This window comes from Delphinapterus leucas, chromosome 5 (assembly GCF_059928025.1).
Source record: "Delphinapterus leucas isolate spDelLeu-1000000601 "Yukka" chromosome 5, BTC_Dleu_Yukka2, whole genome shotgun sequence".
Taxonomy (NCBI): domain Eukaryota; kingdom Metazoa; phylum Chordata; class Mammalia; order Artiodactyla; family Monodontidae; genus Delphinapterus; species Delphinapterus leucas.
The window spans coordinates 75179461-75197831 of NC_143133.1; the positions used below are offsets into that span (position 1 = coordinate 75179461).

Here is an 18371-nt window from a genome sequence, read left to right on the forward strand (position 1 = left end):
CATGTACCCAAAGAGAGCAAGATAGTGTGGTGAAAACAAAGAGCCAGGGGAAAAGGATGTTTGACTCCCCTGCTGAAATGTTTTGGAATAGACTCTATTCATTTGTATGCAAATTTCTAAGTTTGTATCTAAATGCACATCTTTATTTATTTACTTTTTTTTAGAAAGTAAAAAGCTGCAGGTAGCACCTCTGCTGTGAGAAAAGCCTAAAATGGGAACATTTGGGGGTTTTTTGTTTTGTTTAGACAAGGTATGCATTTAAGAAAAATCCTCAGAGAATAAAAAATATTTAAAGACTTAAAGAATGTTAAGGTACATGGAAGGTACAGAAGTTACGTGATTGAACTCAGGCCCAGAGATTACACGAACAGTTCAAGCTTACAAATCTATAAAACCCTCTGGAAGTAAAGTCTAGAAGAGACTTCAAGATGTTAAAGTAGAAATTGTCCTGGGTCAGTTCAAGCCCACCTCTGCTGCTTGATGTCAGTGGGTCTGAGCCCTGCTGCCTTTACAGTTGGGCTGCACCTACAATTGAGTTATTATGAATAGTTTATAAAATAATGCATGTGAAATTATAGCATCAACTGTACAATGATACTCTTTTAATTCGTTGTCCAAATTTTTTCCTCATATTGTGTTATCTGCCTTCTTAATGTGGCTTAGTGGTTTGTATTATCTTTTCTAGTTAATATTGCATCTGTGTTGCAAGTCATCATATTACTTTGCAGTTTAATTTTGGATTTGAAAGCTTCCATATTTCAGGCAATTCAGAATCAATAGTCAGAATCATTTAGAAAACATTAATAAAGGGATGGTGGTTTGTTACTGCTTTGCCTCGAAAAAAAGTAGTCGCAAATGAAAGAGAAAAGAAAGAATACCATAGAAGGAGCTATGTTATGGCAACAGGCTCTTCCACATCCTGTTAGTACAAATCATACAACAGTTATAAATTAGTTCCATGAATTCTTCAAAGACTGGTATACTACTGCTACCCTCTTGACTAAGGTATTAACATAGATGATTCTGCTTTTGTTTAGGGTTTTATGTAAATATTACAGAGTATAGAAAATTTTTATAGCTGATAGAGTTGGAAGAAGTATCAGAGATGACATAGTGTAATGCCACTTAATTTATAGAAATGAGAATATACCATTACTGATGATACATCGTGGGGCAGAGCCCTACTTGTTCAGTCTGCAGAAATATGCAATACTGAGGTATGGTCCCTAACCTTGATATAAGGGAAAGTGTACTTTGCTGAAATACTGTGTAAAAAAGTGGAATGTAAACACAAAATGATAAGTTAGATGTTTAAATGTGTATGTCAACCTTTGTTACTCTGCTGTCAAAGAGATTTATCAATATTTCATTTTTATACCTCTTTTACACATTTGAAGAATACAAAGTATTACTTATCTTTTTAACTTTGTAGGCCAATATCCAGTCAATCATGGCCTCCGAAAAGCAAGTAAACATCCTAATGAACTTGCTGGACGAGGCTCTAAAGGAGGTGGATCAGATTGAATTGAAACTGAGCAGTTATGAGGAAATGCTCCAAAGTGTAAAAGAACAAATGGATCAGATCTCTGAGAGCAACCACCTGATTCATCTTAGTAACACTAATAATGTAAAACTCCTATCAGAGATAGAGTTCCTTGTGGTAAGCATGATTATAAATTACCAACAACAATAAAAAAAATCTAATGATAATATGTAAAGCCCATTTGTAAACATTTTCTAATTTCCTTAGGAGAGCAAGATTTAAAAATACTGAAATTCCAAAGACCTAGTAATAGGATTGAGTAGCATCTTACCTGTAAACTTCCTGAAGAGTACATGTACAAACGGTGTATTTATATATATTCCAGAACCACATGGACTTGGCCAAAGGTCATATAAAGGCCCTTCAGGAAGGAGATCTTGCTTCCTCCAGGGGCATCGAGGCCTGTACCAACGCCGCGGATGCCCTTCTGCAGTGCATGAATGTGGCTCTTCGACCAGGTATGACAACAAAATCTGCCCAGAACCTGAGACTAAGCCTGTGACTTAGTATAAAGCTTTTGACAAGAAGTGCATGGGGCAAGTGGTTTAGGGTTACATTCTTAGCTATTAAAACAAGTTTCACTTATTATCAAACATAATTCATATTAGCACTAAGAAATTTTTCATTTCAGTTCCTTCTGATTGACCATCGATGACTGGTTAACACCAGGATTTTTCTTCAGTACTGTCCATAGAACCTAGCACAAAGTAGATGACATAAGGTTTTGCTATGCCAACAGTTCCAAAACTTGAGTTTGCATTAGAATCACCTAGAGCAGGGGTCCCCAACCCCCGGGGCTGCGACTGGTACTGGTCTGCGGCCTGTTAGGAACTGGGCCGCGCAGCAGGAGGTGAGCGGCGGGCGAGTGAGCGAAGCTTCATCTGCCGCTCCCCATCGCTCGCATTACCGCCTGAACCATCCCTGCCACCACCATCTGTGGAGAAATTGTCTTCCACGAAACTGGTCCCTGGTGCCAAAAAGGTTGGGGACCACTGACCTAGAAGGCTTACGAAAAAACAGATTGCCAGGTGCCACCTCCAGAATCAGTAGGTCTGGGCTGAGACCTTGGAATCCATATTTCTAACAGATCCCAGATGATGCTGAGGCAGGATGCTGTGAGAACCACTGTGCTATACTATTTTTTTCCCTTTACTTTTCTTTTACAAAGCATACGAATAAACCAGTAACACTTTGGGTTCTTCAAAACTGAAATATGGATACTGTTATAAAGGTATTCATTAAACATCAAGGAACTCTTTTTACGCATTAAATAAGTCAAAAAATGTTATGATTTCAGGCCATGACATGCTTCTGGCAGTCAAACAGCAACAGCAGCGTTTCAGTGATTTGCGAGAGCATTTTGCCCGGAGACTAGCCAGTCACCTCAACAATGTTTTTGTTCAACAGGTAATTTTATTTTATTATTAATACTGGCATGTTCCTGTAACCTGCTTATATATATATATTAACTTAAAATTAATATATAGTAGCTTAAAATTAAATTCCCAGAAAAGATTTTAGTGTGTTTAATTGGGATCACAGTATATTCCTGCGTACATTTCTTTGATTTTAATATTTTTAATATTTTTAAATTTTAATATTTGTAAATACATCTATGAGCAAATATGTGCATATTTGCTCGTAGATGTATTGGGGGCCTCAGTGGCCTCCTTAGGAAGACAATCTAGTTCCTTTTAGCTAAAACTCCCTGAGTTTTAAATAACTATGCTTACATGTTGCATATACCGTTTAGACATTCTTATTTATAAAAATAAGTCCAAACCTGTTAACATGTTTACTGTTTGGCTTGTTTTATTTTTCAGTATTTTGAATTGAGAAATAGGACTTGATTCCATGTTTGAAGTGTTTCATTGGCTTCATGTACTTACATATATGAGAAAAATGACTAAGTCAGTTGTAAATTCCAGTTGATTTAATCTTATATAAACCCTTTGTCTGCATTTTTATATGGAAAGGGATGTTATAATTAAGGTTGTGGCAATGATAATAATGCTAATAATATTATTAAGGGTACCTTAGAGGGATTTGAATAGAAGGCATTTTAATATCTGGGCATTTTAATAAATTAGGTTTCATATATTTTTCATCTCCTTTATTTTAATAGGGTTATTTGGCAAAAAAAAATTGAGGGAAATTCTGTTCATCAAGAAATGCTGTCTGAAATACTAGATTCTTATTTTGTTTTCACTTTGTAGTATTCTAAAACAATTGTATTTACTATATTTTATTTCTGATTAGTTTACTCAGGCCCTCCTTCAACTCTATAACAGGTCCTACTTTCTTTCGGTGCCTGTGAGTACATCAACTTTGGCTCCAGCTTCTTTGATTCTTTTCTTTTTTCTGTAAAGTTTACTAAACTTAACAGCAGCAGAATCTTTATAGATTATAATTTACTGATTTAAGCTACCTGTTAACCATATTTATAGCAGTTTTTTAATGTCCCATAACAAAAAGTTTATTTAGGCCAAAAAAGCATTTAATCTCATTCTGCTTGCCTTTCTTCCTGTCATCCTATCACTCACTCACTTTCTCCTTCATATATTTAGAAATCATTTGCCAAGTGATTAGAGATGCATACCAGACATTTACTTGGAATAGATGAGAGGCTGATTCTGCCCTCAAGTCACTCACAGTCTAGAGAAGGGAGATATAATAGACTGATGGACTGAGGGGGGTATATGTTATAATAGTGGTACTGTGGGAGCATAAAGGAAGACCATCTAACTAAGCATGCAAGGGGGAAATTGGGGAAGACTCTCTTAACATTTTACTTGACGTGAAAAGCATCAAGAAAAAAGTAAACCTAGAAATCACGTAGGAAATACTAATGCACATTTTACTTACACTATTATTTCAATAATATCTATTTCTACACAGTTCCCTAGTTTTTAAAAATAATCCTGTTGACAGTGATATAGGCCACACTTGTAGACGGTACTGAAAATACTAGTCAGTAAACGATAATCCTTTCTGCACCCTTAATTGTTTGTTGTAACATGCTACTATTTATGATTTTGCTTCCTTGCCTTATAAACTAATGGCTTTGTTTAAAGTGAATGCTACCGAGTTCTGAAAATCTAATATGTATTGTTACATGTGAGTAATGCATGTTGAAAACCAGAATGTTGCAACAACCTAGAATGTGCTGAAGAAGGTGGAGGACAATGTCCTAAGGATAGAAAAGAGATTTTCTGTGTGTTAAATTTAATGCATTGTGTCACCTAGCAAAAGAGTTGGGAAACATGGGTATTTCTATTCCTGGTTGTGGGACACACTAGCTGGGAAAATTTGATTACCGTATTATGGTTTATCTCTTTGTCAGTCACCAGATTTTTATTGCATGCCTGTTTTGTACTCGCTGTCATCCATATATAAGAATAAGAAATGACTCCCACCCTCAAGATGCTTGTGAGGAGGTGTTAAAAGTAATGTACTTAAAGCTCTACAGCAGTGTATACAGAGTACCTTGGAGACATTGAAGGTTCAGTTCCAGACCACCACAATAAAGTGAATATCTCAATAAAGCAAGTCACACAAATTTTTTTGTTTCCCAGTGCATGTAAAATTTATGTTTACACTATATTGTAGCCTATTAAGTGTACAATAGCATTATGTCTAACAAAATGTACACACCTTAATTTACAAAATATTTCTAAAAATTGCTAACCATCATCTGAGCCTTCAATGAGTCATAATATTTTTGCTGGTGGGGGGTCTTTCCTCGATGTTGACGGCACTGAGGGATCAAGGTGGTGGTTGCTGAAGAGTGGGGTGGCTATGGCATTTTTTAAAAATAAGACAATGAAGTTTGCTATAATGATTGACTTTTCCATTCCCAAACAATTTCTCTGGGGCATGCAATGCTGGTGATAGCATTTTACCCACAGTAGAACTTCTTTCAAAACTGGAGTCAGTCCTCTCAAATCCTGCCGCTGTTTTATCAACTAAGTTTATGTGATAGCCTAAATCCTTTGTTGTCATTTCAATAGTCTTCACAGCATCTTCACCAGGAGTAGATTCCATCTCAGGAAACCACTTTCTTTGCTCAGCCATAAGAAGCAACTCCTCATCCGTTAAAATCCATTAAGTGAGATTATAGCAATTCAGTCACATCTTCAGGCTCCACTTCTAATTCTAGTTCTCTTGCTATTTCTACCACATCTGTAGTTACTTCCTCTCCTGAAGTCTTGAACCCCTCAAAGTCATTCATGAGGGTTGGAATCAGCTTCTTCCAAAACTCCTGTTAATGTTGATATTTTGATCTCTTCTCATGAATCATGAATGTTCTTAATGGCATCTAGAGTGGTGAATCCTTTCCAACAGGTTTTCAGTTGTCTTTACCCAGGTCTGTCAGAGGAATCACTATATCTATGGCAGCTGTGGCCTTACAAAATGTTATTTCTTAAATAATAAGACTTAAGGGGCTTCCCTGGTGGCAGAGTGGTTGAGAGTCCGCCTGCTGATGCAGGGGACACGGGTTCGTGCCCCGGTCCAGGAAGATCCCTACATGCCACGGAGTGGCTGGGCCCGTGAGCCATGGCTGCTGAGCCTGCGCGTCCGGAGCCTGTGCTCTGCAACGGGAGAGGCCACAACAGTGAGAGGCCCGCATACCGCAAAAAAAAAAAAAAAAAAAAAAGAGTGACACAGAGACATGCAGTGAGTAAATGCTTTTAGAAAAATGGCGCCAGTACACTTGCTTGACACAGCGTTGCCATAAACCTTCAATTTGTAAAACATGCAATTTCTGCAAAGCGCAGTAAAAGCAAAGCACAATAAAATGAGATACGCTTGTATATTAAATTGCTAATTGTATAGCCACATATACATAATATTCATATGTATAAGTGCTAAAGAGGTTTAATCAAAAGTGAGTTTACTGAGGATTTAAATAGTCAGATATGGCATCACAGATTAAGACAAGTCTTGAACAGAGTTCTTGCAATGCAATTTATAGCAAATGTATAGGTATAATATTATAACTACTGTACAGAAGAATCTGGTGGAAATAATCTAATGACCACAACATAACAGCGATTTAAGAACACTGATTTCTGGTCTTTTTAAAAATTCGCACATCAATAAAATTAAATTTGGAGACTGACCAAGTCACCAATTTATTTTACCAAGTAAAAACCTTAAAAAAGAAATATCTCCATCTGCTTTCACTATCGTTTTATTTTTAAAATGACATTTGGTACTAAAAGAAAAGGAAGAACATAATTTCAGACTTTCTAAATTAATACATTTACCTTTATGAGAAACTGGCTCCCATCCTTTTCTTGTTTTCTTATTGCTGCAGGCCAGTGAGAACATCTTCATATTTGGGAATCACTGATTCAGAGCACACTCTCTGTGACGCAACTTTCACAGTAATATGTCCACATAGCTATATTTTAATGAAACTTGAAATGTGTTTTTAATATTCACTTCTTACTGTAATATGAGTAATATTTTTAACAATTGGCAGATTTTTTTGGCTCTTTTAGATCTTTTTACATACTCAGCTTCCATTGAAATGATAGACTCTTACCCATAACTTACACATTTACTAGGGATTCATGTATCTAGAAATATATTCATCTGGGGGAATCAGACCAGTTACACTAATTAGGATTCTGATATTGGAAGCAGGCAATCAAATTAAGGCTAATAAAATTGAGGAAGTATTTGCAGAAGGGATATGTCATTGTAAAAAATTTTTTGGTTTTTTGAAAGATTTGTCTTGAAAGGATAACCGTTCTCTGCCCCTTTTCCCCCTTTGGTTCTACAGAGACCTCATGATTCTGTGCTCCACTTTTAGCAACATGATAAGACCAATTATGCACTGAGCTAAAAGTACAGCCAGGAAAAAACTGAAGTTGTGGGAGGTTTTGCTATATGCTTAAATTTGGAAATTTTTCTTTCAACATGTATTTACAGAAACATCATATAGCAAAATAAAACCTGTGTAATAAACCAACAATATTCAGTTCGTGCCACAAAAATTATTTCCTTAATCACATTTCACAATCTTCTAAACATAGGTTGATGTGGTTAAAAACTTAGAAGGGACTGTGTACTTAAGATCGGTTTTCATGTTTGTTGAAACTTTGCTCATATTTTCTTTTTCCTTTAAGAAAATAAAAATACACATGCCATAACATAGAAAGAGTTCCCAAATCTTGAAAATTTGCTCAGTATTTAACATGAATGTGTCATTTCTGTTAGAAGGTCAGTAAAGCAAAGTGTTTAAGAGTATGGATGCTGGAGCCAAGTTTCCTGGATTCCAAATCCTGATTCTGCTGCCTGGGTGACCTTGGGCAAGTGAACCTCTTTGGCCATCTTAGTTGCCCTATCAAATGAATGGGGGTAATAAAAATACCTACTTCATAGGGTTGGTATGAGGATTAATGTGTTGTTATATGGTCAGCACTTAGAACAGTGCTTGGTTTTAGTAAAGTGTTCAAAATTAGCTAATTTTATTATAAATTCTAGGTATATGTATATATATTATATATATTATATATTATATATAATATATATAATATATATTATATATTATAATAATACATATTGTTATAGTATAATAATATATATTATATATACATACACACTAATGAAAATTTATAATTCACTAAGTTCCTAGAAAACGTATTTGTTTTAGCTTAATTTGGAAAAAATCTAGTATATTATTTTAAAATTATGTTAATAATAGGGTTTTGCTATTTTTTAAATGAGGAGAAAAGTAGTCTGCAGAGTTATTATAAGGATTAGAATTTATATATATAAAGAACCTAGCATGGTATTGTTATTGTTACTAATTTACTTATTTATAATAAGAAACTTTAAACAATGTCTTAATTTTAAAAATATATAAAGAATAAAATTCTTAGCACATTTGAGTTCTAGATGTGATCGTTTTCTTTTTTTTTTTTTCTTTATTTTTTTTGGCCGCGTCGGGTCTTAGTTGTGGCACGTGAGGTCTTTATTGAGGCATGCGGGCTCTTCATTGTGGCACGCAGGCTTCTCTGTAGTTGTGGCGTGCGGGTTTTCTCTCTCTAGTTGTGGCTCACGGGCTCCAGTGCACGTGGGCTCTGTAGTTGTGGCGTGCAGGCTCTGTAGTTTGTGGCACATGGGCTCTCTTGTTGAGGCGGACAAGCTCAGTAGTTGCGGCACACTGGCTTAGTTGCCCAGCGGCGTGTGGGATCTTAGTTTCCCTACCAGGGACTGAACCCCTGTCCCCTGCATTGGAAGGTGGATTCTTTACCACTGGACCACGGGGGAAGTCCCTCTATATTATTGATTGAACTAAACAATTTAAGTATTTGATTTTCCTGTTTCCTATAGGTATTTTGGAACCATTTTCTCTAAAATCTTTCTGTTAACACTAATAACATTTAATCTATCTTAATAGTAATAGTTTGAAGGTAATGATGTTCTTTATATCAGTGAATTTTCAAATGATGGTGATCTTTAAAATGCTGTTGCAAAAGAAAGCTTTGAATAGTAATATATGTGAAAGATCTTTGTAAACTGTAAAATCCTCTATAAATGTTAACTCTTCCATTTTGCAGGAGAAGTGAAGGTTTTTAATTGAAGAGCTTTCCTGACATTAAATTAAATAATATAACTTAACATGTAATGGTCTGAGTACACAGTTGTAGAAGAACATAAACAATGATTTTGAGTCTTAAGTCATTGAGAAAAATTAATGAGGAAGATTGGGATAATGAAAAGATATCTAATATTGTTATTAATAAAGACAGAATGAAAAACATTTATAAGCTATAACAGTTTTGTCAAATGTTCTTTGCTTTTAGTCAGTGTAACTAGTTAAGACAATTTGGAGACCTTAGCAGACTTAAAACTATAATATCTATTTATGCTTAGTGTCTAATATCTGTGATATAATGGAATCCCAGTCATCCTTCTGATGTGGCCATTAGAAAACATTTCTGTAATGTAATGTTTGTATTGACCTTTGGCAATTTTTGAGTCTGGTTAAAATGATTTTGTTTGACATGTTTTTAAAAGAAAACAGAAGTGAGACTCAGATGACTAAGGTTCACATTCTAGCTTTCCTCCTGTGTGACCTGTGCAAATCACTTAACTCTTTGAGTTTCAATTTGTTCTTCAATTTTTCTATTGGATCAGATGATCTACTAGTTCCATATACTCTAAAACAAAAGTCAGAAAGCATTATCTGTCTCAGGCTGTTTGAAAACTTATTAATTTATATAAGTCATGTCAAGGATGAAAAACAAAATCATATATTGATTTGCTTAACAGATCATTGGGAAAATTAAAATTACATTATTTTTAGGGGTTATCCTGGAAAGCCCAGGTTATAGTCATCTGTAGTCCTTCCTAGTTCCGATATTCTATATCCTATATATTTTCATTTGTTGCTTTAAATATTGTAGACTCCAATGGAAATACCGTAGATGTAGACAATTTGTTTTGAATGACTTCCTTATTTGCTGTGTTTCTTAATACTGTTTGTATCATGATATTTATTTGCTTAGTAAATTGTAAAATGATACGGGAGAGGCAAGCTTGATTAAAACATTCATTCTCAACTCCTTTAGAAGATAAAACAAGTAGTTGATTTATCAGAGAACCACTCTTATGTGTTTATGACTGTTCAATGGTGGTGGTGTTCAGTTCACATACACAGGATGATAAAAGAAGCCAAGTAAGTACTCAGTTCTTATTTTTCTATGTGCTGTTGGTTTTGCTTGGCCATATTTGATCACTGTTTAGAATTTTTAGTTACAACAATGTTTCTTTATACTGTCTATGATATTTATTTACTTACTTACTCATTCTAGGGCCATGATCAGAGTTCAACTCTTGCTCAGCACTCTGTTGAACTGACTTTACCTAATCATCATCCATTTCATAGAGACTTGCTCCGATATGCCAAACTGATGGAGTGGCTAAAGAGTACCGATTATGGAAAATATGAGGGACTAACAAAGGTATGGATTTGATGCCAGTTACTGAGTATAGAGCATAATCTTTTAGAATCAAGAGGCCATGTGTTCAGTTCCCCGGGTGACATTTGAAATACTATTGTATATTCTTGGCAAAGTAGGAAATAATTGAATTTCTAAGTGCTCATTAGCCAGGGAGGACATTTATTTTATTTACTTGGGTGGAGAAGAGCTAGATTTTGAACTTCCAATATAATGTAGTTTTAGGCCATACTGTAGCCTGAAGCATCATTCAGTTTAGTTAAATGCTATAATTATTTCCTGAGTTTCTTTATATACAATATAGAAACTAGGGAGTATGAAGATGCTGTGAGACATTTGCCCTCTAAGAATCTATAATCTGTTCTTTTAAGCAAGTGCAGTGTGCCTCTTTATTAAGCAAACATTCCACTCTTCTAGGCACACAGAAACATGGTATTTCTATTCCTGGTTGTGGGACAACTGGGAAGAGCAATTATAATTAAAACAATCAGCCGAAAATTAAGTGCTAAACTGGAAATGAGTTTAAATATGTGGCAGTTTAGAGAAGGGAGATCCATGAACGGAAGCCACGGGAGAAAACTTAATGGAAAACATTGGACTTGAATTGACTTTTAAGTAATGAGTGGAATTAAATTAGCCAGAAATAAGAGGAAGGGCATTCCAGGGATGAGGAGCAAGATGTGCAGACAAAAGTGGGAAAATATGCCCTTTTCCCAGGACTATAAGAAGGCAAGCCTGATTAAAGCAGAAATTCCGTATTCTGGAAGAGTGAGAAGTTAGGTTAAAGAATCTGAGCCTTGAGACCTAACAGCATTCTTCACACATGGGAAAAGCCTAGATGGGGGAAACTAATTTAGAACTTAATGTAATAACTGAAATGAAATGAAATCTTGAACCAGAAAGATGATAATAGGAATAGAGAATATAAACCAAAAGAGAGAGAATCCAAAGACAAGGGACGGGATGATGCCAAACTTGCTAGACTTGGAGATTAGAACAGTGGTATATACCACTGACTAAATATCAGCAAGTGGACAAGATAAGAGTCATTCATATATTCATTAAGCAAATGAATTGAGCACCTGTTATGTGCTAACACTGTGGTAAGCTCTAGAGATGCAGCGCTGAAGGAAGTAGGTGAACACTTGCCTGTTCAGAGTGCATATGCCGGTGGAGAAGGACTGACACAAAGGTCAGTTGTATAGCCTGTTGGAAAGTACTGCTGAGGACTCTAGAGAAAATAAAGCAGGGAATGCCAGGATGTCAGAAAGGTTTGCAGTTTCAAAAAGGATGGTCAGAGAAGGTGTCATGAGAAGGTGACATTTGAGCACAGATTTTAAAAACAAGGAGGAGTGAGCAGTGGGAGTTTCTAGGGAAAGCTTTCCCAGCACAGTGCAAGTGCCCCAAGGCAAGAGCAGCCTGGAGCACTTGAGGAGCATGAGGAGGCCAGTGTAGTTGGAGCACAGCGAGCCAGGTTCAGGATTAGAAGGGCAGGTGGGAGAGGTAAGGTGGGTGTGGCAGGGCAGATCTGGAAGAGACTGTGCACCATTGTAAGGATTTGGCTTTTACTTTGAGGGAGATGGGGGAGTGGTGTTGGTGGGCTTTGAGTAGTGGAATGACACGATCTGACTTAGATACATGGCCATCGTAGCAGGAACCCATGGGTTCAGTACTCTACTGTTGCGTGTTGTTTTGTTTTGTTTTGATTCAGCAGAATTCTGATATGTAGATAGCTTAAAGAAAAATATTTGCATTACTGGAATCTTTGCCTTTTGAAGTTGTAAGAGGATTAATATTTTGGATAATTAAACATGGTTACATCTCCTTAAGAGTTTTGTGCCAACAAGTGCTTTGTCCCCTAGTGAGTATTCAAATGAGTAAAATACTCAGTAAGCTTTTTTGCCTAATTGTGTTCTCAGTGAGTATTATTGCCCTATCTTTATATATAATGTATTCATGAATGTAATTTAAAGTGAAGAAACATGACGATAGCCAATCTAGCACTGAATTATGGAATCATTTTCTGCTCACAGAATATTTTTAACTGACAATATGATTTTTTAAATGAAATTGACTTATTTCCCAGGAATATTACTTGATCCTGTGTTCTGAACTTTTGACAGACCATGTATTTTATGCCTCATAATCTAATTTGGTAGCTGAAGTGTTTTCCTAAACAGGATTTTATTAAAAAGAAAGAAGGAAGAAAGGAATGAAAGAAGGAAACAGACTAAACCAGTGTTTCTTTAGTAAGAAATAATTAAATCCAGGTACTCTTTGCACTTGGTTGGGTGTACACAGCTCACACTTTCTGGCAGGACCAGGAAATGCCTGTTTTAAATTCTTGAGGGATAAGAATCACTAGACCCTGCCCCAACTCTACTTATGGCTGAATCTAAGCAAAGCCCTGATTTTTGGTATACATAATTAGAGCTTAAGGAAAATAGAGGTGCCTTGGTCATGTAATGAGCTCTGCTGTCAGAGTCCTTCCTCGCCAGTGGTGGCTCTGGGTTATGCATGTAGGGCAATTCATAATGGAGATGGTCCATCCATGCTCAGGTAGGAAATGAGCTTTCCTCTCCTAATTAGCCCCCTGAGGTTGGCAGTCAGTCTTGAAGATTGCTCAGACATCTTCTCTTAACCTCAGTTTTACATTTGTGGAATTTTCTTTTTGTGTAAAGAGAAAGTAAAACACGGAGTTATCTGTAAGGCTCTACAGTCAGCACAAAATAAAGTTGAAAACACTACCTGAAATAACAGTATTTATACTCATAATAGTTAAATTTTAAGTAAGGTGCTGTATACAAGGTGCTAAGAAGAATACGTACTCACAGTGAGAGATATCTGTCAGAATTTGGTAAATGAATGAACTGAGAGTCACACTGCCTGTGGCCTTTCCCACTAGTGAATTCTGTTGAGGACCTGGGGGAAGCTATTCAGTCATTTGAATTGCATTGAAAACGAAGATGATTTTCAGTAGTCTGCTCAAATCACTGTTTTCAAAATACCAAAATAGCTGTTTTGAAACTGTTTAAATTGCTTGGGTCATAATTTGCTCTTTAAACAATTGGGGTATTGGAATGCAGTCTGTAATATTGAGTGATTTGAGTAGAAACCACTAATGAAGATTTTATGAATTGTAAGAAGCTAATTTCCCATTTGTCAGTCCTTTACAATTATTTGCAGTGATCAATATTTTTATGAGAATTTAAACTTGAAAAAATGAGATGCTGAAAATGTGAAACAGCCCAATGAAATAGGAATAATTTTAGGGTATATTTTAATTTATATTTCCATTTAAAGTTACACAAAGATCACAGGAAAGAATTTCCTGTTTGACTAATTTTCTTACAGAGACTGTGAGAATGTATATGGCCTACAGATAGACAAAAGCAGGATCTATATTATGTTTTATCCAAAAATTGTTTTATAAGGATATATCTATAAAATATCTAAAAAAAAATCAGTGGTGGACTATGAATCAGTATACAAATATTTAAATAATGTATACCTTTGAAAGGTGCATCTGATGTTTAAAGCAAAGTAAACCTGCTCTAAAACTGGGTATGTTAATTTGAAATAATAAAGGAAGTTGAAGCGTAGATTCCATAATAAATTTAAAAGAATAGCTAGGTACAACAGTTTTTCTGCTGTAGATTTATTTAAATTTAGTGAAACTCTACATATGGCGTTTAACTTAGGACTTGGAAAAATACATGGTCTCCCACTGTTGAAGAATCTTTCGTAAGGGTATAAGATGTTTTTATGTGATGACAAGCAAATATGATGAAGAAATGAGTTTTCATGTTAAATAATTTTTTTATTTGAACTAGAATAAATTAAATTTGCTTTTTTAAAAATAAATTATTTAATTATGAAAACTGTAAGATGTATTAATTAAATTCTTGTTGAAAGTAACCTATTTGGGGGTAATGTAATACCCCATGCTGGCAAGGTATGGTAAAACTCAGTGTACTTCTTCATTGCCATTGACACTGTCTATTGGTATAATTGTTTTTAAAGCAACATGGCAGTATGGAGGAAGAGTTATAAAGATTCCCTTATTCTTTGGCACTATAATTCCACCCTTAGGAAATGATCCCAAGGAAGCAGTTCATTAGAGATGAAAAGCTTATTGTAACATTGTCTATCATAGCAAAACATTGAAACCACTTAAGTGGCCTGTGTTAGGAGATTGGTTTACTAAATTGTGGCACATCAACAAAGCGTAATACTGTGCAATCATTAGAGTGTGAGACTGGAGAAACATAATTGCTGTAACCCAAATACCCTATACAGTATGATTGCAATTATATTTAAAGTATGTGAAAGGTAATACATAAAAATGAAAATGTAAGTGTGGTTATGTTCAACTTCATATTTTTGTAAATTCTTAATGTTATGTGTTTAAATTTTTTAAAGGACAGAAAATAGCCTTCTTTTTATATCCTATGAAATGCATCAAAATTTTAAGAGCACATATATAGAAAAAAACGTAGGGACACCAAGTGGGGAAAGCCGGGATGCGGGGGGGGTTGATGAATTGGGAGATCAGGATTGACATATATACACCAATACGTATTACTAAGAACCTGCTGTATTAAAAAAAATAAAAAAAAATTTTAAGACCACAAAATTCAGAACAAGCACAAAGGACTTGGTGGTGGGGGGGGTGGAAAATGGAAATTGTTATGTTTGTTTTATTAATAAGAAGTACATCTTACTTTTCTTTTTAAGAATTACATGGATTATTTATCACGACTCTATGAGAGAGAAATTAAAGATTTCTTTGAAGTTGCAAAGATCAAGATGACTGGCACAACTAAAGAAAGCAAGAAGTTTGGTAAGCTTAGGCACCTCAGTCCCTTGTTTTCTATTCTATTAAAAATGGTTTTATTTTTATTTATGACAAATAATTCTGAGACTTTTTAGGCAAGGTGGAAGGAGATACAGTAGAATTAATGAAAGAGTAAATCTAATGCATTGGTTTAATTTATAGGTATTTCATAGAAAAAATATTTATGTCTGTAAATACGTTTTTTTACTAATTAAAATTCTGCAGTGTGTGAATCTGACAGCAATTGTGTATTCATGCTATGTTTAAAAGTACAATTAGCCTCATATCCGCAGCTGTGCAACCCATAGATATGGAGGACCACCTATGGGACTTGAGCATCCATGGATTTTGATATCCACGACGGGTGCTGGAACCAATCCTGCACAGTAACCGAGGGATAACTGTGTATATTCATAGGAGAAGCAGTTGACCAGAAAACGAAGTGCAGTCTGGTAGAGAAAAGAACTAAACTAAGAGACACATATTGAAAGTTCAGTTTCTGATTTCCTAAAAGACCTTTCATAACAGTTGGAGGCAAGTCTGTGATCTCTTAAGTCATTGCTCTCCACAGGGAAGTGAAAGTGATTCCTGGCTTCTTACTTCTCACTGGCTATTTTGAATCAAAAAGGTTTTAAGTGTTTTCTCCCCTGCCAAGGGGCTATAAAAATGTCACCAAAATTTCTCCTGTAATTATACCTTATTTTTCCAAAGAGATATTTTTGAAACAAGTTGGTTTTTGTTGCTTCTAAATATGTTAAAACAATCAAAAATATGATTTAAAAGGATAACCAGTGAAAGTATCAAGTTGCGAGGAAGTGATTTGCCGAGGCCACATTCTGCTCTTGCATGTACCCATCTCTGGACTTCCTTTTGGATGGAGTTCTGTGCCTACTCAAGTCAAAACCTGGCCTTAAATGGCTACAGTGTGTACTCAGTGTGTCTGCATAGCTCCCCTTTAGAACCATGAGTTTAGCATTTGCTTGTTGAAAGGAGCCTATGCCCTAAGCAACTTCCGTGATCAGGAGATAGGCTTCAAATTGATAGCTCATCTTTCCATTCTTTTCTTTAGGACAAAGAAGACTATCTTTAGTGGGTAATTATTTCGTGTGAATCACACTGATTTGTGGTTGGTTTTTCTTTGCGGTATGCGGGCCTCTCACTGTTGTGGCCTCTCCCGTTGTGGAACACAGGCTCCGGATGCGCAGGCTCAGCGGCCATGGCTTACGGGCCTAGCCACTCCACGGCATGTGGGATCTTCCCCGGACCGGGGAACGAACCCATGTCCCCTGCATCGGCAGGCGGACTCTCAACCACTGCGCCACCAGGGAAGCCCTGTGGTTGTTTTTTAAATCCAACACTAATATATTGATGATACTAGTCCAGATTCTTTAAATGGTTTGAATCTGTGTACAAATGCATTGATTACACTTGGTAAAGACACTGATAAGAATCTTGGGACAATAGGCTTTTGGAAACAGAAATGCTAACTCATCCTAAAGGTTAATTGTTCTTAAAAAGCAGTGTGTTTATATCCTTGTTAATGTTTCACCATGGGTATGTTATACTTTTTTTTTTAGTAAATGACATATTAATACAGTTACATGTTTAATGTTTTCATTTAGTATATTTGTCACCACTTGTTAGTGAACCATTTTATTTTGAGAGAACTCTTCTACAGTGAAAACTGAAGTAAAAGAGAAATCTTTCTAAAATTATCTCCTCAGGAGGTTATTAATGCCGATATCATAATAGTTTATCAAGCCTAAGATTCTCATTGAGATAAATGACATAATAGAAATCTAATTTAAATCAAGTACAGTAGTATCTTAATGGTATCATTGCATTAACCTGAAATGTTACGTTTTTACTTTTCTTACCCCTTGAGAAGTTCTTTAATTATCTTGTTAAAAATTTTTTTTAATTAACCTAATACAAGATACAGAAGATACTTTTATAGTTTTAAAACAGTGTTAAAATTATATCTCTTCTATGTATCTATTAAAAGAGAATAGGAGAGTAATTTGTAACAGTTGATGTAATCAAAAAAATTATAGTTTCTATTACTTTGATATTATCAGTTACAAGAGAAGAAAAACTAAATAATAAACAATTCAGAAGATAAAAGCGGTTTTGTTCACCTTTGAAGATCTAACTTGTTAGTCAACATTTAAAAATAAATTTCCAGGTAAATACAAATGGCTTAAGAAGTTCTTAAATAGGTAGAATGTAAACTTTCTAAAGGTATCTTTTCAGTGATATAAATTATGTTTAAATTAGTTTTTAGTAGTAATTATAATTAGAAGGAACATCTAAAACTTTGGGAAGATAACTTTTCAATGAATTAAAATTAAGTAATTATGAGTAAAATTTTAATTTGTTTTGTTTTTGACTTGCTGTGGAAATGCTGGGTCACAGATACTAATAAGAGTAGGAAGTCAGATTGAATGTGTTTTACAAAAGGAAATTGTGTAGTCAGTATAGTCATGGAGATTCAGGGGAATTCTCTCTTTTTCAATCACTCTTGACTCAAGTCTTTAACATCTACTTAGTTCAAATAATTTAAAATAATGTTAAAATGCCAGTAAAGTACTTTTTCTTTGTGATAAGGACTTTTTGTAGGTCTGCCTTTTTTGATCTGTAGGTTTACTTTGATATCCTCAAAGGTGAATTTCCCCCCCAAGATTGACACTTTGGTGTTTTGTTTTCCCTTTGTATTCTACAGATGTACTTAATGAAAAGTCAGGAAAACGAAATTTAGTAATTATTTTTTAATTTGCTTCTTTTTTTTCTTTCTGCAGCTGAAATAGACATAGATACATATATTATTTAAGTCCATTAACATATACATTTACATAATTACTTCCTCATATTTATAATGCAAAATTTTAAATTGATATGCCTGAAACATTTTTTCATTGTTTCTCCACTAAATTAAGAAATCTTGTTGATTCCAAAGGGAGTCTTGAATGAAAGACTGAATTTAGTCCTGACTGGAAGATTCATTCAATAAATG

The 18371-nt window shown here is 35.0% G+C and overlaps 1 protein-coding gene across 7 annotated transcripts in view; it reads left to right on the plus strand.

Moving 5' to 3' along the window:
- EXOC1 (exocyst complex component 1) overlaps positions 1-18371 on the plus strand; it is a 93645-nt gene that overhangs the window by 21025 nt on the left and 54249 nt on the right. For all 7 annotated transcript variants that reach the window (XM_089911955.1, XM_089911956.1, XM_089911954.1 and 4 more), the window contains 5 exons: positions 1433-1660; positions 1869-2001; positions 2841-2950; positions 10375-10524; positions 15259-15364. In XM_089911955.1, the coding sequence (XP_089768081.1) occupies positions 1433-1660; positions 1869-2001; positions 2841-2950; positions 10375-10524; positions 15259-15364 (727 nt within the window). The remainder of the gene's footprint in view (positions 1-1432; positions 1661-1868; positions 2002-2840; positions 2951-10374; positions 10525-15258; positions 15365-18371) is intronic.